This window comes from Zophobas morio, unplaced genomic scaffold, assembly GCF_036711695.1.
Source record: "Zophobas morio isolate AGI-343-1 ecotype UQ-CSIRO unplaced genomic scaffold, CSIRO_AGI_Zmor_V1 ptg000031l, whole genome shotgun sequence".
NCBI classification, from domain to species: domain Eukaryota; kingdom Metazoa; phylum Arthropoda; class Insecta; order Coleoptera; family Tenebrionidae; genus Zophobas; species Zophobas morio.
In genome coordinates, this window is record NW_026972136.1 from 10,782,913 (window position 1) to 10,805,313 (window position 22,401).

The following is a 22,401-nucleotide window of genomic DNA, read 5'->3' on the forward strand; positions in this document are numbered from 1 at the left end:
TATTTACTTTTGTTTAGAAAAGCCTAATTCACCAAAGTCCGTGTCCTCCTGGGACTTTTGGTGACTCTAGCATGCCCCCCTGACTGTCATTGTCACAAGTTACTGACACGAAAGTGCCATAGTGACGTAGTGCACAAAAACAAATATCAATATTGTTTTTGTAAATTTTCACCAAACTCTGAACGAATTGATGCGTGATATTTAATGCTGACGGCGTTTGCTACATTCCCATTTTCCCCGATTTTGAAGTGCTAAATCCACCGCGATGCCTTCGAACCTTTCACACAAGACTGCTAGTACTACTCCATTATTTGAGAAACATCTCCATGAAATCAATATGACATTCAAACGATCGGACGGAAAAGGGTTGACGAAAAACCAGCTCGCTGGATTGAGATACAACATGATCTTCAAAAGGGACTGTAAAGTAATTTTTATGCGCATAGCAACAATACAGAAGGTATAAAGGAACAGATATTGCTGGGGGCAAGCCCGGACTGTACTGACATGACGGTCGAAAATTCACATTTTTCCGCTTCGAAAGTCGCAAGAATCAGCTACTAAACTTACCTAATACACAGAACCAAACCAACAATGACGCTTTCACCATCCCTCCACCAAGCAGCCATCTTTTTGCTACCAAACCGCCTTCTTCTACCAACCCTCTAACTAAAAATTCCAAGCAGAACTATCCAGTACCCAAAAAGCGCTAACGTGCACATGGTTGCCGATTACTTTTGACATATTTTTTTTTTTAATTCGAATTATTCAAATATGAATTCGCGCCGCTGTTAATTTTGTTTCAGCGTGAACTTTTGATTCAAACTCGGTCACCACACAATGTACAAAGATATCTTGTGTTGTTTTATTTGTAATAATTTGGTAAAATTCCATTTGACAACAATGTTTGCCTGATATAAAGCGAAGGTATGCTAAGATCACTTTAAATACATACTATTAATATTTTACAACTTTAGTCAAAGAAAACAACTCGCAAAACTCTAAAACCATACATTATATGTATAGGTACGATCGCCAAAGATAGTCTGGTTGGGGCAAACCAGGAAATTCTGTAGGTACGCGACAAGGCTTATAACTTTACAAGTAACCTAATGCGAAAAGCCGATTCGACATTGTCAACCAAATAATCCTAATTTTACCATAAAATTTTATTACTATGCTTTTAAAGCGATCTTACAATACAAAAAAAATCTAGTAAGCAGTTAAAAATGTGTGACGACACAATAACATGTTGATAAGCGGAGGAAGATAAGCGGTCTAGTGGTCAAGGCACCCGCCCGGCAAGTGGGAGACGTTGGGTTCGATTCCCACAGCAACATTTTTCTTTGCTTACCTTCAAATGTTTGACGTATAAAAAATTGTAATAGTTTTCAAAACCCTACGTTTAAAATGTTCGCAGTTAATTTATGTCCGTTAGATCCGGTTTATAGAACGCGGATTAAAGTTAATTCGCGAAAGTCTTGAGTGCCACAGAGTTTTTTTTTTATTCGGGAGACTCTTGGGTACCCATGGTGTATTATTTCGGGAGCTCATGGAGATTTTTTTTTTAATTATTTAAAATAATTGTGGGGGACTTTAGTGTTCTATTTTTGGAAAATTCTGATCTCACCTGTTTTGAGATTTTTTTTGAAAAATTTAAAGCAAAAATTAAATTTTGAGGTTCCAGGTATTCCTGTTTGGAAAGGATTTGAAAATGCTTTGGAGCCTCTAGCGTCTTTTCTTATAATAATTTCATTACATTTCTTAGAGGATACGTCATTTGCTAAAATTAGTCTTATCCTAGCAGGTACATACTAGCCCCGCCCACTCATCCTCTCTTTTCTTAGAGGGTACGTCATTTGCCAAAATCAGTCTTATCTTAGCAGTTACTAGCACCCACCCTCGCTTTTCTTAGATTGTATGTGATTTACCAAAATATGTTTCATCTTAGCAGCTACTAACCCCGCCCACCCGCCCTCTCTTAGCTTAGAGGGTATATCATTGCCAAAATCAGTTTTATCTTAACAAGACATGACAAATTTTTACAAAAAATGATCAAAATTTGGAAACATTACGAGCTTACTTATAGGCTTTGTTGGTTTTGTTTTTGTTTATAATTTATAAATGTCTTATTAAATGTTTTTTTTGTTGTTTATTTATTATTAATGAAAAATAACAGCTTGCTTTGTTAATAATAATGCACAACGATTAATCACTACTGGTTGTTATGGTTATTGTCCTAAAAAAAAGTAACAAGTGGATTTCAGTCACCATCGTTACTAAGAAATCAAAAAGTAAGCCGGAGATATTCACGCATTAAGTGTGTGCAGTGTTGCCAATTTTATAACGTCATCCGCCATTTTCCATACACCCGGTATAATGTAATGTACTTTAGTCATGGGTAACTAGAGCAGAAATTTTAAAAAATCAGCCGATACTATTGGATCAAAAAGGATTCAACATTGGATTAGACATATTTTCCTTCCGGAACTGAAAAGTTCGACTATAAGGTAACTGATATTTTTTATAAATTACCTTAGATCAGTCATAAATCTATATAAATGGGAAACGAAACAAGAAATATGAATTTATAATTAGTAGTTCGGTTGAATATATACTCATGTATCTTCAAATAAAAAAAATCATTAACGAATTTCAGTTGAAGATTATATTAAATTTTATTTTCATGCACTGTATATAAATCATCTACTAGTACATTATCATCAGAGTTGGGCAAAGCCGAAGTGATGGGGAATTAATCAGACAAATATTAAAAACGATTGTGCAGTCTCAGCCTCAGTAACGTTTGATCCAATTCAGGTTTTATCTAATCAGAATGATCACGAAAATTGTGATGTTGAACAGACATTTTTAATTTCTAAAGCATTTTAAATCTAGGAGAACTTGTACAACTGAGGAAAAAAAGTAGTACCCCTAATTGTTATTAAGAATTCCCGAAACTGTAGGCCACGACTGTAATAGCGCTGGCGATCGGACGGCAATGAGCATCATTTCCGTGATGCCGAAGTCTGATTATCATATACTGGGTCAAACTTAATTATTTAAATGCCCCAGCTGATTTTAGATTTTGTAGAGCGAAGTCAAAATTATATTATTTTTCAAAATTTAAGCAAATTTCAAGGTCGACAACTTACCAGTGTAGTTAGCGGAGATCACAACCCTTGCAAAACTGTAGGGTCGCGGACGTTACAGTAAACAACACGTTTTGTTGTACATTTGTGTTGTACTCGTCTATAATATTGTAAACGAAAGAAAATGTAACTAAATAGTATGTTATATAACAGAAAACACAGAATTTACATTGCTTTCACTCTCATGTTTCAACACTGCTGCTGTACATAGCAAGGCCTTTAGAGCCGTTTGCATTGAGGGCTTAATGCTGATTGTTGTTGACATTAAATGCCAAATGAAAAAGTGACAAGCTGACAAGTTATTAGAAAAACATTCTGATTCAGAATCAGAATCAGAATCGAGAGAAATTATGATTGGTGGTATGTCTTCATATGGTGCATTACCCCATTAAACGCTTCCAATCATCCATGATCAGCCGTTCACAATGTCTAATAATATTTTGCCATTTGTCTGCACCTACTGTAGCAAGAGCCTCAAGCCATAAGGACTGTACAACACCAATAGCGCCACCGTCTTCCCGAATATATTTATTGTAATATAGTTTACACTGTTCCCACGCCAGTTCAATTGGAAAATACTGACAGTGGTAGGAATATTGAAAAATAGGTGGATAATTCCTCTTGCTCTCGTCACTGCCATAGCATTTACCCTAGACATATTTATAAATCTGTTCTTTTAGGATCTCTGCTGGGTGCTTTTAAGTTGTTCTTTTAACTTCTCCACTTCGTAAGAACATAATCTATCATAAATATTGCGATAGAACGCGCTCATAGAAACGATTCAAATTTAATACGGTTCTTGACGTCTCAACTGACAGATCAGTCACTATTGCATTGTCGATAAAGTAAAATAAGGAGGTGTAAAAAAATACTAACATACACAGTTAAGAGTAAATTTTTGAGTTTTGCGTGTCCTTGACCTTCGCGCCCATTTTGAAAAATAATATAATTGTAATATGACACAAATCCAAGCCATAAGCAATGTGATAAGAGAACCCAAACATCCCGCCAACTTAGTCGTGTGATTAGATCGTAAAAATCATCTCCAGCTTTCAAAACTGAAATCAAGTGTTACAAATAAAGTATATACAACAAATCATAACCGAGCACAATGCACTTAAGTTTGTTAGGGTATATATATACTTAACTTGTGGGGTATTCGAGATGAATTAATTACATATATGATTTATAAAAAAGCATATATTCTTTTAGTAATAACAATATCAAATAAGTACATATAAAAATTAGTGCATTAATCACACACACTGGTGCCTTTTTCCTACTCTAAGTAAAGCTGTAAATGCAGCTGCACCGTTTCATCTTTATTGTCCTTCAAAGACTCCAACGTCTTATAATACAAAAGTGCGCTTTCTTTAACCTCGGGGCGAGCTTGAGGTAGCAAGTTAATAACTAACAATACATCTTCTACACTCTTCTTACTATTCAACAACGAGCAGTAAAAATCGTAAGTGGACACAGAATCTGAACAAAATTTCGGCAGTGTTTGATTGACACAATCGGCAAAAATCTTGCAAACCAGCTTCCCATACGTATTTACTAAATCGTTGTTTAAAGCAACAACCGAGTTGACCAAATTCGCGCCCTTTTGGTTTTTAAATTGCATAATTTTTAGCAGAACGAACTCTTCAAAAGCTTCAACCGGGGAAAAAATTTTGATAAAACCTTCCGTAAACGTCGTAACTAGAGTCAGATCGGTTTTATCGCAATCCATATACAATTTATGCAAAGTCGTGACAAAATTCTTCAACTTTTCCCTCGCTTCGGACGACCGCAGTGACCAACGCTTCTGTTTGAAGGTTCGCAGAATATCGAAAATAACGTCGAATTTTAGCGTGTCTGGGCAATACAGCAAGTAACAACTCAAAACGAAGTCCGACTTTTTGATATCAAACAAGTCGTTCTTTAGTGATGTAAAGAAGTTGGTTGTTAGTTGACCGGCGAATTCTTTTTGGAGCTTGTCAACTAGGACGGTCGTAAACCGGTTGCGTTTCTGTCTAAAGACTTCAAAAGCGTACTCGAAGTATCTACTTCTATAATTTTTGGGCGCGGGTTTGTTGACTAGCAATAAGGAAGTAAAGTGGTCGTTATTGTCCAGTTTTGGTAATTTGTGCTTCAAAACGTCCCATGAAGACTGGGACGGGTTTTTGACGAAGTGTTGGTAGCTCATTGCTACTGACTGGCTCAAAGAGCATGACTTTAAAGTCTGGAGGATTATAGTCTCATTCTGGGTCACACAAACAAAGTAAAATCCGTGTTTTTTTACGGAAACGGCTCCAGTGTTGCATAGTTTGTCTAAAATTGCTTTGACGCGATCTTCAGGAATTTTGTAAAGACAACTGTGTAGAGGATTAACACATGAAGCTACATAGTCTCCGTTTAAAAATTGGAACAAGACTGTGACTATGTCTGTAGGTTCGTTCACCTGCACGAACGACTTTAACAAGTTTTTTTGAAACTGGAAAGCTTTGTTTTCTTCGTTGTTAAGCATATCCACTGTTGGTTTAGAAGGTTTGTAACTTTCAACCAATTTGACGAAATTTTTGGCGGGCATGACTAGAGATAATGGTTCAATGAGGGAAATTTTTTCCTCAAAATTGTCATCACGTAGTTTGCTCATACAGAAGTCAATTATCGCTTTGTCCATATGTAGGTGACTGTAGCACTTTGCGCTTTTCCAAATTTGTTGAGTTTGTTTGTACGAGAAATTCGGGTCGCACAATTTCTCAAAAATGAACAAATTCGGGTAGGAAAATTTCCCAAAAATTGTGACATCAAGGAATGTGTTAATCTTTGCCATTACTAAATTTGGTTTATGTTTAAGGAACCACACGGTGAGACCTATCGTGGCAAAATTCTCCAAATTATCCCAATAACGCTTTACCAAATTTTCGAATTCCTCACTTCCCTGACCACTACAAATTAACCACTCCACTGCAGCTGCAAAGTTATTATCACTTTCAGCTTCAGCTTCACCACTCAGAACATTTTTAACCGACTGTATTAATCTTTCATAACTAAAAACACTGATTTTGTCGTCAGAGTGGTTCAAATTGTATTTCTTGCATTCCAGAATTAGAAGAATATCAATTTTTTCAATTGTGACGTCGTCATAAAGTATTTCTGGTGCACTTTCAATAAGAAACATTAGCAATCTTTTTCCCATTTTAAACCGCCGTTCAAAATCAAACAAACAATTAACGCACTTCGTTGTTTTGAAGAAACTGACGAGTTCACCTTCATTTTGAACTTCTTGGTGACAGGTGAATTCAAAGTACTTGAAAACGAGTGGCACTGAGTTAAAATTTTCCGCTTTGGTTATAATTTGTTTAATGTATTGCCAGTGCGTCTCGCTTAAATGGTCAAAAATATAATTATATTTTGGATTTGTTAGCTTTTCTAAAAATTTTGTATGTACTTCTTCAGTGTCATTTTTTAAATACCCACACATCAATTCACAGACTGTCAGTAAAGTTCCACAATCCTGATTTAGCAAACAACATTCAGTAATTGTTTTAACATACTGAGCCCTTTTTGTGGCCGGACTCAACAGGTTAATTTTCGGTTTGATTACATCTATACAATTCACAGCCTTCAAATATTTTAAGTGTTGTTCGTTTTTGTTATGTTCTCCAATAAATTTTGCCCACTTTTCACGCTCGTCAGGGTCAGAGATCATTGCTAACATGTAGTGATGGTTGTTATTATTATTATTGATAGAAGCACATGCACTTTCTAAATTGTCATAAAAAATTTCGTTGAACGTTTTTTCAAACAAGGGAAATTGGCGTTTTTTCGTGTAGAAAGTTAGAAGTCTCGATGCATCATTCCAGTGTGAAAAAACGGAATTAGTGTCTCTTGGAAACAGTTTAAAATAGACTTGCTCGAAGTCTTTACCCAGTTTTCTGACAAAACGCGGCGAATTTAAATTTTTAGCATAAAATTCTGGTTTAGCAATGATGCTATCTCTGTTATATTGCACAATTTTTTTGGTCGATCGTTTCCCTATTCTACTGTGCTGAATTTTGTATTTTTCTAATAATTTGCAGCACATTTCTGGATTTTTCCTTGCAATGAATTGTATTATTGGGTTAGAATTTAAAAATTCTGAATTACCCTCATGTTTCACCTGTTCATCTAAGTAAACATAAATCAAGTCAGGTTTCTTGTTGTATAGAAGTTTGAGTTGATTGGTCCACAACTTGATGGGGTGGTTTCTCAACATCTGTTCGATTTTATCACAGCTACAACTGGTTAAAACGTTTGAAGCAACAAAAAAACCATATCTTTTGAGAAGTGCGTCTAAAAGTTGATCACTTTGCTCTTCATTTAAAATAAACGATAGTTTCCTCAGAATTTTGATGCGCAGGTTGTAACCCAGCTTTGGCAAAAATTGATTCACAAAGTCGGTGTTTTTCTCTTGAAATATTCTTTCAAAAAACCAGGTTTGTTTGCTGATTTTATTGACGACTATATCATTTCCGGATAAAAATTCGTTTGACAATTTTCTAAAGCGGCGAAAGTAGATTAAAAAATCGACATAAAATAGTTTTTCAAGGTGGGTTTCAGCTACTAACTGTTGTGTAATTAAATCCAGTAAAGCTTCATTTTGGTGCAGCGACGAGTTTCTTTGTAGCAAGTGGAAAAAACTTTTTCTCTTTTCTGCGACTGTTACACCTTGTAAACTATGGAATTCCGTCGTAAATGCGTCGGGTGTAGTCATTTTGCTGTAAATTAATTTAAGCATGATAAACATCGAGTGGAGCATTTTCATGCAATACCTTTGAAGAGCACTTGGTGACTATAAAATTATCAATTTATAATCTTCCCCATTCAATTTTATCCAAAATACAACCAAAAAAAAATTAAACTAAAGAAAAACCCGGTTGTCAAATTGTCAATGTCATTTTCAGCTGTTAATGTCATTCGTAATCGTAATACCAATCCTTCCACACTAAAAGTCCTCGATTGTTGTTCGTAGTCACGTGATAAACAAAATGATAATTTAAATTTACAAAAAAATAACGTGCATAACCAGTAAAATATAATCATTTTTAATAAGGTGTAGTGATTTTATTTACTTTTGTTTAGAAAAACCTAATTCACCAAGTCCTTGCCCTCCAGGGACTTTTGGTGACTAGCATGCCCCCCTGACTGTCATTGTCACAAGTTACTGACACAAAAGTGCCACAGTGACGTAGTGCACAAAAACAAATATCAATATTGTTTTTGTAAACTTTCTCCAAACTCTGAACGAATTGATGCGTGATATTTAATGCTGACAGCGTTTGCTACATTCCCATTTTCCCCGATTTTGAAGTGCTAAATCCACCGCGATGCCTTCGAACTTTTCACACAAGACTGCTAGTACTACTCCATTATTTGAGAAACATCTCCATGAAATCAATATGACATTCAAACGATCGGACGGAAAAGGGTTGACGAAAAACCAGCTCGCTGGATTGAGATACAACATGATCTTCAAAAGGGACTGTAAAGTAATTTTCTATGCACATAGTAATAATACAGAAGGCATAAAGGAACAGATATTGCTGGGGGCAAGCCCGGACTGTACTGACATGATGGGCAGAAGTGCCTTGCATATAGCTACTAGTAGGGGGCACATAGAAGTTGTAAAGTTGTTGCTGGAAAGCGGCGCTGACCCCAATCGGAGAGACCGACTTTATAACACCCCACTTCATTTGGCAGCTTGTATACACAATTTTGCGATTATTTCGCTGCTTTTAAAAGCAGGCGCGGATGTGAGACAGCTGGATGTGCGTGGTAAAAATCCGTTGCAACTAGCCCAAGGCAAGCTGCAATTACTGCAGCGCAGCTGGAGGGAAGGATTGATAGAGACGATCCAAGTTCGCTCCGAACTGGAATCTGTAAATGCATGAACTAAATTGTAATACAATGATGCATTTGTTGCTTTGTAGATTGTGGAGATCTTAAAAGAGGTTTTACAAGCGTCGGCTACTACTGACGTGGATGAACTAATGAGAAAGCTTTCATTGAATGCAGAAACTCCAGAAAGTGTAGATAATCAAATGTCTAAACTACTTAAAGAACTGGAAGGGATTAAAATATTAGAGTAACCCACTTTTAATTTATTTAAATATTGCTTTACAATTTATAATCACAGAAATAAGTTTTAATACTATGATGTAACATTTTTACATTGTACGATAATTTGAGCAAACAAACAAGTGTACAAATAAATAAATATGGTGAAGATTTTTGTAACAGAAATTAGACTTTATGGTAACAATTCACAGCCTTCACCTACAGTAATTTAATTACATCATAATTAATCTCACATGTTAAAATGATGCAGGATTATTGCCTACAACATGAGCATTTTTGTGCTTTGCACAACTGAACTAGCTTTAAGTAGTTTCACTACTCTACAACAATTTAATTTATAACAACAGGGCTCTCAGTTATAATGTAAATAAATTAAACCTGCACGCCAACGTTTTTTGCGTGCGTCTCGAAAACCCCAAAATATTTCGTTAATTGAGCAGTTCATTCAAAAAATTATTGTTAAGTAAACAAGGAACTATTAGTAATTGGAGAATAATCAAAATTTCCTGGAGAATTTCGTATAATTTAAAAGGCTGCCGTGGTCAAGGACTTCATAGATAAAAGTTTGCAGTATCACATCTAGCCTGATATTCCATTATACCACATATAAAACAACAAAAATATATCTATTGAAATGTTTGTACAAACAATTATTTCGTAGTTTATTTTGCTCTAACTGTAGCGTTAATATCTATTGCACCCTAAGATCTATCTACTGAGTGAGACGAATTTTAACACAACGCTGACAAAAATGTATATTTTCAAAGAAAATTATGTTAGAGAATTTTCTCAAAACGTCAATTACAATCTTAAATTACAGTAAAACTATTTATTTATTTATTGCGAACGAACATAAACAATCATTAAGCTATTTAACAACAACATTTGACACCTAGCTATATCGAGTTGGAATGGGTTTTAAGATTGCTTTACAAAATAATTAAACTGTTTTATGGTATTTAAAAACTAATATTACTGCTAAATGCTAATACGATTTGATGATTAACAGACGTAATTCTGATAAAATTGATTGTGTTTCCAAGTGAAATATCCCGCTAAAATGTAATATTACAAATTATTATAAAAATGTCTTAAAACAATAATCTTAAACAGCTTATGCAAAAGTCTTGAATGGGCGATGGCATCATGTATTGATATGTTCAGAAATTTTCTCCAAAAACTAAAAACAGTCCAATTCCTTTAGATGCTTAAAATAATTTTGTAAACAAACAGCTCCTTGAATGCACATATACCCACAAAACAGTGACACCCATATTACGCCGTGAATTTGTTAAAAAATAAATTGACTAAGATTTTCAATTACGATATATATACAACTATCACCTAGACAAAATCTAGTTTTTTTTCAAATCCTAGGAAAAATATTTACTTTCTGACACTTTAACAGTATTTAAAATTTATGAGAGCTACACATCGTTATTCAACATTTTCGTCGGTAAAAATCATCACTATTTACTTTTTTAACGTAGTGGTGTTCATATCACTGTTTATTGCAACTAAAAAATGATTGCCCTATTGTTTACAAGTTCCTGAAATAGTTGCTATGCGCCCAATTTGATTGGTGAACTTTTGGTGGATATGGCTTAAGTCGGAAGATATAAATTGGAGCACAGTTACTTACATAGCACCACACTAATCTCATTTGTAACAAAAAAAGCAAGACTTAGCTGGCAAAATTTGACACGATATCTACTCCAGGTGTTTGGAGCCTGTACTCTACGCGGCTCTAAATGCTGTCAAGCCTTATAAGTAGTGGCTCTAAAGTAGACAAAATCACAACCTTAGATTTATTCTTACTATTAGTGCCCATGGAATGTTCTGATCAGGGAACCATCACCCGGGCCAACTCGGGGAAAATCTCGGCCTGAATGGGCCCGTACTCTACGTGCTCTCCGTCGACTGTAATGTACCCCTGTTCGCGCATGTCCGGCTCTATCCGGAAGGCGTTCACGGCGATCAGCTCGATAGGCCCTCCCTGAAACGAAACGGTACATTTCTTAAATTAATAAATATTTTTACAATTTTAATAACATTTTGTTGTTCATCCAGCTGATGCTTTCTCCACATTCTTAGAAAAATAAGGTCCGAATTTCAATATAACTTAATAATTATAAAATTAATCAATAGAAGAGTAGCAGAAAGTGGGACAAATTCTGTGTATATACGTACATGGTTGTATGTACTTGAACAGCGATAATGAAAGACCCATTTGATGATGTAAATCAGAATATTAGCTCTCCTTGGAAGCAAAGAAATGCGTTTCTGCCATTTCCGATCATCAGAAGTGATTACGCTAATGTCGGTCTATGACTCACAACAATCAATAAAGCAGGAGACTGTAGTTTTATTTCAAGAGCGTAAACCAAGAAAGTGCAGTAAGGTCATTTTGAAGTATGTTTAATTTTTTCACGCCGCCGTCCTAAATTGATGTCATCTCAAAAAATTATTGAACAAATATTTATTAAAAATATGCCCCAAGATTTCCGTTTGTGTTTTAATAATACAGTCGGACCTGAATAGGCAAACTGTCACCAGCCACAAAAATTGAGTTGGTAAATATATTGAAAATTAGAAGAAAATAATCAGTTTTTTTTCAACAAAACTTTTGTTCCATGTGTATCCATAGGATTCCAGCACATAACGAAGAAGAATAAAAAATTTATCATTTATCTGCAAGACGAGTTGTCTAAATAATTTTATGAGGATTTTATACCCCAAATGCTACTGACACAAAAATTCTTCGAGTTATCGAGGTTCGACTGTATCTTTTTATTTTACAGTTAGACAAAGTGATTAACAATTAACCACAAAGTCAAAAATCTTATCTATTATCTAATAAGTATCGTTGTTATTAGTATCGAAAGATAACACTTATCTCCACAAAACATTATAATAAAATTTACTATAAACCTGTAGTGCAACGTATTCTCTCTGTAATTTAATAATCAATTTTTATTCTATTTTAACATGGAGTCATTATCTTAAAAAATGTATGGTTACCACAATAAAAATTTACGACGCACCTAAGAAATCAGTGATTTTAAATTTTTAGTGGAAGATTAAATTGCATAGTGAATATAGAATTTTATTTATTTATCTCCTATAAAAAACTGATGACGTCATCTTAATTTAAATAATTATTACTGGAGCTTGTAACACAGGCTGCAATCAGTTATTTATCGATTTTTAAGTATATAGTAAATTTGAAAGAATCTTGAGGACCCTAGAACCTTTCAGAATATTATTTTAGATTGTGGCTTAATTAATAATTTTAGTCCCCTATTTTAAGGCGACAAACTCATTCAAATCGAACAAATTTCTGCGTGACATTGTTCAGATGTATAAACAGGCACTTGAAATTAAAGCTTATTATTATTACTGAGAGGCCGTTTTTTCCCCTTTGATTTATCTGCTTTAAATATATTTTACGTTGTCCGTACTCGTGCAATTTGGGCCCCCACGGCGCAGGGGGTGCGGGAGTCTTATTTATGCCGCTGGTTTTTACTTTATAGAGACTATCGCAAAATCTAATTTTGTAATTTTTCAAAGAACAGCTCCTCACCCAAAATAATTTTCGGGCCGTTTTGCTGTATAAATCAGTCCATTCCTCTGGTTTAAGGAGACACATTAGGGAAAAAATCAAATTTAGGAATTTAACTTGTTACTATGGAAAATTGCAAATTTCCATAGTAACAAGTTAAATTCCTAAATTTGATAAGGGGTAGATTCTGGAAACTCCGATAAGTTGCAAATCGCTATCGAAACTGCAAATACAATGCAACAACAATACATGTTGCTATGGTTTTGAATTTGCAGATCCTTGCAAGGCCTTATCGAGTTTCGAGAATCTCCCCCTAAGTTTCTAGAGAATTGCCCCTAATATCAATCAAATTTCATTTTCTTCTTCATTATCTGGTTTAAAAGAATCTTTGGAGCTCTTTGTTTTTTTCTTTTCGAAACAAATTAGTGTCTTTTTTTATTTGCAACGACCTTGGGGGGCCTTTCGGTGTTTTGTTTTTGAAAAAATTTTAAAGAATCGGGGATGTTTTATTTTTGCCAAAGTTTGAAAAACTCTTGCTGGTTTGAAGAATTTAAAAGAATCCTGGACCGGCGTAGTGTTTTGTTTTTGAAATACAGTAGAACCTCGATAATCGGAATTAATTGGGGAAAAGGTGTGTTCAGATTAGCGATTTGGTCGGATCAGCGAATTTCCCAAAAATCTGAAAGGGGATTGAACAACAAACTTCAAGAAATAAACCTTAATTTTTTTAAACAGAAATAAAGTATTTTTAAGCAACAATGGATAATATATACATTCGAAAAAAAAATTCTTTTTGTAATCAACACGTTGGGTTCAATATCCCTGAATTTTTTCAGAATTTTTAGATGACTTTTGTAAAAATTAAATTTTCCATTATGTATTCGTATCAGATTTTTTTTTCGACCCATTCTCCACGATTTTCGAAATTTAACTAAATACATTTTCGTGTAGATTTTAGGCCGCAGAAGTCACTTTTGGCTTCATTTCTTCGATTACTTAAACTGTTTTTGCAGAATCGTCGAATAAAATATCGCAATTTTTAAAAATTTCGAAAAATTAGAATTTCAGACCGAATTTTTCGAAAATATTGCTCCGTTACCATCAACATGCTATATTCTTGGAATCAGCATGTTGAGACCTACGTCCCTGAATTTTTTCGCAATTTTTAGACAACTTTTTTAAAAGTGAAATTTTTTCAATGGTCCCTCCTTCTTCAAATTTAGCCAAATTTTGACATTTTCGAAACTTAACTAAACACACTTTCTTGTAGATTTCGAGCTCTAGAACTCACTTCGGGCCTCGTTTCTTTGATAACTTTTCCGGAATCGACCGTTGAAGTATCGAAATTTTTAGAAATTTTCAAAAACTCGCATTTCCTACCGATTTTTTCGAAAATGTTGCTCCGTGACCATCAACTTGCTATAATTTTGGAATCAGCATGTCGAGATCTACGTCCCTTAATTTTTCCACAATTTTTGGACAACTTTTTTTAATTGGGAAATGTTTTCAATGGTCTTCAAATTTCGGCCAATTTTTGACATTTTCGAAACTTAACTAAACACATTTTCTTGTAGATTTCGAGCTCTAAAACTCACTTCGGGCCTCGTTTCTTTGATAATTGCAACCGTTTTTCCGGAATCGATCGTTGAAATATCGAAGTTTTTTGAAATTTTCAAAAATTCGCATTTCGTACCGATTCTTTCGAGATCATCAATACGCTATATTTTTGGAATCAGCATGTCGAGATCCACGTCCCTGAACTTCTTCGCAATTTCTAGACAATTTTTTTTTAAAGTGAAATTTTTTCAATGGTCCCCCCTTCTTCAAATTTTGGCCAATTTTTGACATTTTCGAAACTTAACTAAATACATTTTCTTGTAGATTTAGAGCTCCAAAAGTCATTTCCGGCATCGTTTCTTTGATAAGTGCAACCGTTTTTCTAGAATCGTCCCTTGAAATATTTTCAAAAATTCGCATTTCGTACCAATTCTTTCGAAAATGTTAGTCCGTGACCATAAACATGCTATATTTTTCGAATCAGCACGTCGGAATATGTATCCCTGAATTTTTTCAGAATATTTAGACAACTACTTTTGGAAAAAATTCCTAGTAGTCTTTTTGTATTTGGAACAATTTTAGTACTTTTCTTAAAAGTAACATGGTCACAACAATGTAACTAATGTCTTCAAATTTATTTTAATCTACATAAAACGTATTTTGAATTGATGTTATAGAACATGATCTAAAATACAATTATCTCTGAAAGGAGACGATACTTAGTAACAATATTTTTCTTCCAGATAAAAATTTTTAAACTCGAGCGATATCTCGAATTCAATATAAATGAAGTGATGTGATGACGATATGTGAATTGTTTCAGATATTGCCAAATTTATTAAAATTCTTAACTGGAACAAAGAGAAAAAAAAAACCTGTTTGTTACCTAATGCTTCTATTTTTAAAATTTCAAAAAAAAAATCGCTTGTTCAAAATTCCTAATTGTTTGGCGCAGATAAAAAGACATATTTTGAAAAGTTTAAGGTGGCCATGAAATTTATTTGACAGTTAAATTTCAAGGCTTGCTAGACAAATTTTTGTATTAATACCTGGGTAACCATAGCTGCGTGAGCCCCAGTGCTCAGCCCCAACAAGAAATGCAGCAGCTGCGTGCGCGTGGTGCCCCCGTGGACGATCAGCAGCCATATCGTCCCGTCGTTGAGTTTGGCGTCGGGGGCGAAGAGGCAGTCCTCCCCGAGATGAGTCTGGTAGGAAGCGTGCACCATCACGAACCGGCCCTCCATGCACTTCCACGTCGCCGGCAGAGGCTGCGTGAGGCAGGGCAGCTGGCTGCCGGGGCCGTACATTCGGGGTTTGTCGGGGTCGCCGCCGGGGTTGTCACCGCCGCCCCCGCTGTCCGTCGTCGATTGGTAGGAGCTGCCGGTCGCAGAGAAGTAGGCGCTGCGTCTGGAGGCGGCGCTGTACCACGAATCTAGGCGCTGGCGGCCCGTCTGGGTCTCTAGGTGCACTTCGGTGGGTAAGTCCAATGAACTTCCTGGGTTCAGTTCGGGTTTGGCTTGCACCAAAGGCACATTCGCTGGTAGATACCTTAAAAGATCTGTTAAGTTATTTTGGCGTGTACAATGTAACACTAATTATAATTTCATGTTTTTGGCGAGGCGTCAGCCGAGATTTGGCAGGAAGTTACTTTCACTTTAACAATGCAAAACTGTTACATAACTTGGTGAAAGTACAAGTGATATCCTTCATTCCGTTAATCAAACAGTCGTTACATTTAATTAGCGCAAGTGCAAAACGTGTTTGTTCAAAGTTCACATTAGAAAAATAATTAACATACCACAACCTTCCGCTGTAACTCCGCAGTCCTATGAGCCTTGCCACGGACCATACCGTGAACCTTTGTCCTCCCAGCATTCGTAGTCTTTCGCTCTCTATATCGATGTCTGATAGGAAGCCCCATCCAACCGACAAAAAAGAAAACATTATTTGTGAGGTAGTTTCGACGCGGACGAGGTCCATGGGGGCACAGTGGTGTCGAACAGCTGCCAAAGCTGAAGGTAGTGTGGGTGATGGGTCATAGGGTTCTGAACAGTGGTACGCTATACTTCTGGCTAGGCCGTTACCGGACCCCCCTGGTACCACCCCGACTGGAATGTTTTTTGCAACGTCGGACCAGTCCCAACGCTCGAAGAGCCCATTGATTGCTTCGAAAACGATGCCGTCGCCGCCGACCTGACGATGGATCTACGTTATCGTGTGTCTCAGATAAATTTAACAAAAATAAAAATAATAGCATTTTCCTGACTTTTCCATTGTAGTAAATAGTGGGATCAGTATTACAAGATGTAATCCCCCAAAACTCAGCTTGAAATGCGCGTCACTGGTTATCCCAAAAACGAAATTACGTCACACCCAAAACAACAGTAATATAATTAAGCAACCACGTTGCAGCAAGCCCACGCTGTAAACTTTGGAGGTAGTAGAACCTTGGCAAAATTCATCTCGAAAAATATTAAAGAGAATAAGCATCAATTAGTTCATTCTGGCAGATTACTGAAAATCGAGACACACCTAACCACAATTGTTTTAATTTCTGACTAATGATCTTATGACACGATGTGAAGAGGAGTGAAGTCGGACGATTAAAAAGCGCCCGGGTAATAAGAGGTGGCGCGTGCAATCGTAAAAATTCTGAAGGTGTAATTGTACTGACTAAACGGAATTAACATTCACACCTCTCTGATGAATTGGTTATAAGTTATACATTTTTTTTTCATGACAAAAATAATGTTTTCAGTTATAAAAGGAGACATTATTTATTCTGCTACTTCCAATTTAGATATTTTTCAAACTGAGGATTTATGATCGCTTTTGGCACGCACTTTATTTTCTGTTGTGTAACACAATATTTTGCTTAATGTCAGTGGTGACGTTGAACACATTTCATAGTTATACAATCGATAAGGAAGAATTGTGGTCCTCGGTGGGTTGAATCTTGGAAAAACTGCTGAGTAATATTTTGAGCTTCATGTTATGTATTCCTCGACTTCTAGACCTTGGGTGTTGGGTAAATTTTATCGAGTAGGAGCCTTTTGGTTGTTGTAGGCGGAATTTAGATACCCGTAATTATCGATCGGGGCTATAAGAATTTTTCTGACTCCTTTGCAAACAATGCAGCCGACAACGAACCTGAGGCCGCGTAAATATCATAGGTAGATTATTGACTTTATTCAATGAAATATTATTAAAAAAAATCACTGATTCGATTGAAATTCGTTCTCGATTCCAATCTATATATTTTTTCATCTACAAGTACATCATCAGTTTTTTATATCTGCTATCTACGTGGTAAATCTTCGCGGTAAAGTTGAAGAAGTCTTATTATTATTATGTGAAATAATCTTAATATCTACGTTGGTTTAATTTCCGTTGTAGATGCATCTTTTTTCAGCGATATACTCGCAATATTTGAAGTTTGAAATTTTCTGCGTTTATGAAGAATTATAAAATTTATTAAATACAAACTTTTGTTACTTTATTTTCATTATGTTATTAATTAATTATAAATCTACTCAAAAATGAATGGACGTCAAACAACAATACGAACAAAAATTAAACAACAATACGAACAAGAATTATGTAGATTAAAGTAGATGTTCAAAATTGCGTCAATTTGCACGTAGGCAAACAAATTACTCGCTTCATAATGCTTCCATAGACGTTTTCAAGCATTATTATAGGTGTCACAGTTTCTTATTAAGTAAAATAAATAAGTATTCAAAATTTAGCGAAATTGTTTTGCTCTAAATTTTGTCAGCAGTTATTTTAGAACACTGTATAATTAAATGACCTTTCAGTGCCACCACAAATGAACACCTTATTTTAAAATATGCATCACAAAGAATGTAAAATATCAACTTTTCGACAACCTGAAGCAAATTCTTGATAATTTTCATATTACTGTTTCAACACATGCAATAAAAATGGTAATATGCGTTAATATCTTCTGGTGTTATAAATTTACCGTAACGCTATTTTTAACGCATCTACATCATATAAAAACTGTCTAACAGTAAACTTATATTACTATGATTAATCATCGCACAGTCATGTTTTATAAGTAACAGAAGTTATCCAAACAACACGAATAATTTAAAACCTACAGTTTTAAAACTTTTTACAAAATATAAAGTACCACCTCTAAAATGAATATTTAGCAAAATGGAAAAAAGTTGTTTGTATTAACTAAAACCATGCAAAAATGCTATTAGATTTATTGTCCCTCCTGAGATTAAACAACTGATTGCTACATCAGGAAATGTTCGCTCTCTGCAGAAATTATATAACATAAAGCGAATTTGAGTTATTATTCTGTACTTGTCCTACTTTTTGCGTTACGTGTTTAATTTTTCTGTCGGTAGCACAATTAATACAAACTTAATTAACTAGTAAGCTTTAATTTCTTAATTGGCTCGACGTTGTCTTTGAAATCAGTCTATCCAACATATATAGGACTACCATGTGTATCTAGTAAGCCATGAAATTTATTTTTAAAATAATGATGTTGGCATTACAGCTATCTGACACTCTATTTGACAGTTATCTGACCGTAACTGTTAAACTTCAAACATTGCCAGACTTTTTTTCGATAACATGGTAAATAATAATTGCAGTTTTTTTTAAATACGTCTATACAATCATCATATAAGTGTTTACATAACATAAAAAACAGTTTTAAAACAACGATTTAAATTTCGATAACAACACAACCATAAACTTTTCAGTAAACAAAAGCAATAAATTTACTGTTTGATTTTTATGAGTACCATAAAATCGGAAACGCAACAATTTTGTTGCTAACTGCATATTTATTTACAACACAACCATACTTTGTGTTTTTCGTTTTACACTTACTACTAAACTTTCTTATGTCTACGTCTACGAAAGTTGCAAGAAACTATTATTTTGAACCGAAACTCATATCCTACAAAATCGATAAACACTGTTTATTCATGAGACAGTTTGCGGGTTGTTTCGTTATCGAGTACGATCAACTTTTAAATTTATGAGATGGGTGGAGTGCACTTAGGGCTATATTAAAAAAAGCTTTCTGAATAATTAATATGTTATTTATAAATTCGCTGCAATTTGAATTTATCTGAAGCGATAGTTGTTGCGTTCCTATTTTGGAAATTAGATAATTATAATGATGTCTACCTTGATAAGGTCACCTTTGCGAAACATTCAACTCTAAACTTTGTTCCTGAATATTGAAAAATTGGAGTGTTTATATACGCAGTTCATGAATTAACAAATTGCAACAATTACGAAAATAAATTATGCACTGCAAAAAATCATGGAAAATATCGGAACAACGTCAGCAAAGTAAGACAGCGAAGGTAAACACAATAATGAATTTTTAAAAATTAATTGTTGCTGTATTTTTAGTTAGAAACGGGTTTACCTTTAAAAAAAAGTAAATTCTTACAGAAATATCTCACCGTATTATGTGAAGGTTGTAGACCAAGCAAAAACACCGTTTCCCCATTGTTAACAGTCGTACAAATGTTTACTCAATAAAACAAACTTGACAACAAGTGTTTAATACCACAAACATATAAATCGAATGTTGTAAAAACGAAAAAAAAATAAATAAACGATAAATTTACGTACACGCGTCCGCAAACTCGTTCTCTTAATAAAGTGGGCTGCGTCACAGTTATAAATTACTTAATTTTAAAAGATATATACAATAATATTTACACAGCAGTTTACATAGTACTTCCGCTATTATTTGAAGATAACAGATTATCTTCATTAATATAAAAAAAAAATTAAAATACGCCAATTTTTTTTTTTAGTAAATTGTTGCGGTTTTCGGCGATTCCGCTTTCCGCGTTGGATAATCGGTGAAACGACAAATTACGTAGTCAACGAACTAAATTTTTTCCGCGTTTATTAATTCATTTAATTAACACTAATTGCATTAAATTGATTTGGCCAAGACGACGTGTCCCTGACATCACTGCAAGTCAGTGAAAAAAATGCAACAATGTTGGGATAGGTCGTTTTCTACTTCAACCATTTTATATTTTATGGTGGAATCAATTTGATTTACAATTTTAATGTTCATATTTCTCAACATATTCATGACTATACAAACAAAACGTGCGTTTTTCTGTAAAAAAAAAACATCCTTGAAATGTGTGGTACATGTTTCGTCATGGTTAATAATTATTAATCTGAGAACATGCAACACTACATAAAAAGCAATATTATTGTAGTTCTAGGTGACCCTTCAAAGGCTAAAACAAAAGTTATGCAAAAAAAAGTCATGTTATTTTATCGCAGCTGATGAAAATGCTTGAAAAGATATTGATTACATATATTATCAGGGTTCTAAAGGTTAAAACCTATCACACATATCATAGATTTTTTATTATTATTAGTTTTAGAAATTCGTGATTGAATATCTTTAAAAAAATATATGGAAAATAACTAAAAATAAATTAATTTTTTCCATGACACATAATGGTGGGGTGTACTTATTATTATGCAAAAATCCACCAAATGAGTCACTTTTTATTTTTATCACTACTTTAATGTTTTGCCATGCTATGAATTTGATAACAGTGTATACCGTTTTTTAAAAGTAAAATTTATTATACTTACTAGAACGATTCCACTCCACTGGTAAATATTGCATGTCCTAATAAACTCCCTGGCAAAATTGGCATGTTTGGTGATATGTAAATCATATGGAATTTCTGCCTCTTGCAAAATAGGAACAACCTTCTGTTGAAAAATAACTCTTCCTTTCCCTGGCCCACTTTTGGGGTTGCACAAAACCAACAATCTTCTGCTCTCCTTAAATTTATTAGACATGGAAAACTCAGCAATGTGGCTCGTAGAAACATTATCCCCTTTAATAAGTCTTTTGATTATCGTCCTCCACCTTTGCGCTTCTTTATTGTTGTCTTCATACTTGTCAAATGATCGAAACCTTAGTGTTATAATAGTACGTTCCCTCTTTTTACTAGTGCCTTTGTTATTCACTAAAATATATGCGTAAATGTACAGATAAGCGCTCACATCCGTGTCGTCCAAATCGCCCGAATTTTCCTCGACAACTTTCAAGTTAGTGGAACGTGGAATTGACTGACAAGCACAATTCTTTGATTGTTTTTTGCTCCGTAGACATCTACATCCTATGATGTCCTGTATGGGAATGATTTGCTCCTTGACGTTATTTTCGCTTTCTTTTACTAAACACAAACCGGTTTTGCTTAAACGGACTCGAAACACGCAATTTTTCTTCGTTAAAACGTAAAAGGTCTCCTCCAAAAGAATTCTGTTTTGTGTTGGTTCTTCACTTTTGATTTCCATGCTCATCACTACTTGTCTGCGCTTGATATACCTTGGAACTAATTTTAACCGGCTTTATGTTTTCATTTTATGTTATGATTTCACAACGTCAAGGTCTGAACAACAACCAACACAATTTACAACTTTTCACTCACTGGCGCAAATCATTTTTTAACCAAATTTGTAATGAATTCGCGCAGGGTCACCAACGTAACAACGTTGAAGAAAAAATCGTTTCTTATAAAAGTTGTTGTTAAGTGGGGTTTAATTCGACTATTTCGCTACATTTTGCACTTAAATCGCAACGACGTTATCAGACGTGTACATGAAAGTGTTAAAGTCCACGCAAACGAGAAGCGAAATTCCGTTTTTTTCGTGCTGTGAGTGTCATACCTGCTTCATTGATCCGTCAAAGGTTTATAGGTTATGCGTCCAATACAGTAAATTTGTTCAATTTTTACTGAAATGTCGGGGTCAAATTTACCGAAAGCCATTTTGTCGTCGCCGTCCTTCTCCGAGGAAAAATTCGATGGAACGTCGTTATCGGCAACACTGAAGCAAACCAGATATTTTGAAATTGTGAGAACTAACGCTGGACAAAGTCTTCAAGACATGCACCAAAATAGGATAAAAAATTTGAGGAAAGAACTAGACTATTTGAAGGACACTGAATGGAAATATGAGTCAATTGACAAATAC

At 34.7% G+C, this 22,401-nt stretch overlaps 3 protein-coding genes across 3 annotated transcripts; 1 reads left to right on the plus strand and 2 right to left on the minus strand.

Annotated features, from left to right (window-relative positions):
* Positions 1–4,334: 4,334 nt before the first annotated feature.
* Positions 4,335–8,071, minus strand: LOC135139198 (uncharacterized). Its single transcript, XM_064069334.1, has 2 exons — positions 7,952–8,071; positions 4,335–7,897 (listed from the first exon to the last, which is right to left on the minus strand). Exon 2 carries the CDS (start codon positions 7,891–7,893, stop codon positions 4,432–4,434), a length of 3,462 nt encoding a protein of 1,153 aa, XP_063925404.1. The 5' UTR covers positions 7,894–7,897; positions 7,952–8,071; the 3' UTR covers positions 4,335–4,431.
* Positions 8,072–8,308: 237 nt separating this feature from the next.
* Positions 8,309–9,422, plus strand: LOC135139205 (ankyrin repeat domain-containing protein 54-like). Its single transcript, XM_064069341.1, has 2 exons — positions 8,309–9,058; positions 9,110–9,422. Exons 1-2 carry the CDS (start codon positions 8,507–8,509, stop codon positions 9,266–9,268), a joined length of 711 nt encoding a protein of 236 aa, XP_063925411.1. The 5' UTR covers positions 8,309–8,506; the 3' UTR covers positions 9,269–9,422.
* On the minus strand, positions 9,266–22,369 carry LOC135139202 (sphingosine kinase 2). Its single transcript, XM_064069337.1, has 4 exons — positions 21,010–22,369; positions 16,175–16,569; positions 15,426–15,924; positions 9,266–11,253 (listed from the first exon to the last, which is right to left on the minus strand). Exons 1-4 carry the CDS (start codon positions 21,727–21,729, stop codon positions 11,101–11,103), a joined length of 1,767 nt encoding a protein of 588 aa, XP_063925407.1. The 5' UTR covers positions 21,730–22,369; the 3' UTR covers positions 9,266–11,100.
* Positions 22,370–22,401: the final 32 nt, after the last annotated feature.

Excerpts from the sequence above, each read along its gene's own strand:
- LOC135139198 (XM_064069334.1), bottom strand. The coding sequence starts at position 7,893 with ATGACTACACCCGACGCATTTACGACGGAATTCCATAGTTTACAAGGT.
- LOC135139205 (XM_064069341.1), top strand. The coding sequence starts at position 8,507 with ATGCCTTCGAACTTTTCACACAAGACTGCTAGTACTACTCCATTATTT. Across the intron at positions 9,059-9,109 it reads TTCGCTCCGAACTGGAATCT|ATTGTGGAGATCTTAAAAGA; the intron begins GTAAATGCATGA and ends GTTGCTTTGTAG.
- LOC135139202 (XM_064069337.1), bottom strand. The coding sequence starts at position 21,729 with ATGAGCATGGAAATCAAAAGTGAAGAACCAACACAAAACAGAATTCTT. Across the intron at positions 16,570-21,009 it reads AGTGGAGTGGAATCGTTCTA|GTCGGCGGCGACGGCATCGT; the intron begins GTAAGTATAATA and ends ATCCATCGTCAG. Across the intron at positions 11,254-15,425 it reads ACGCAGCTATGGTTACCCAG|GGAGGGCCTATCGAGCTGAT; the intron begins GTATTAATACAA and ends GTTTCGTTTCAG.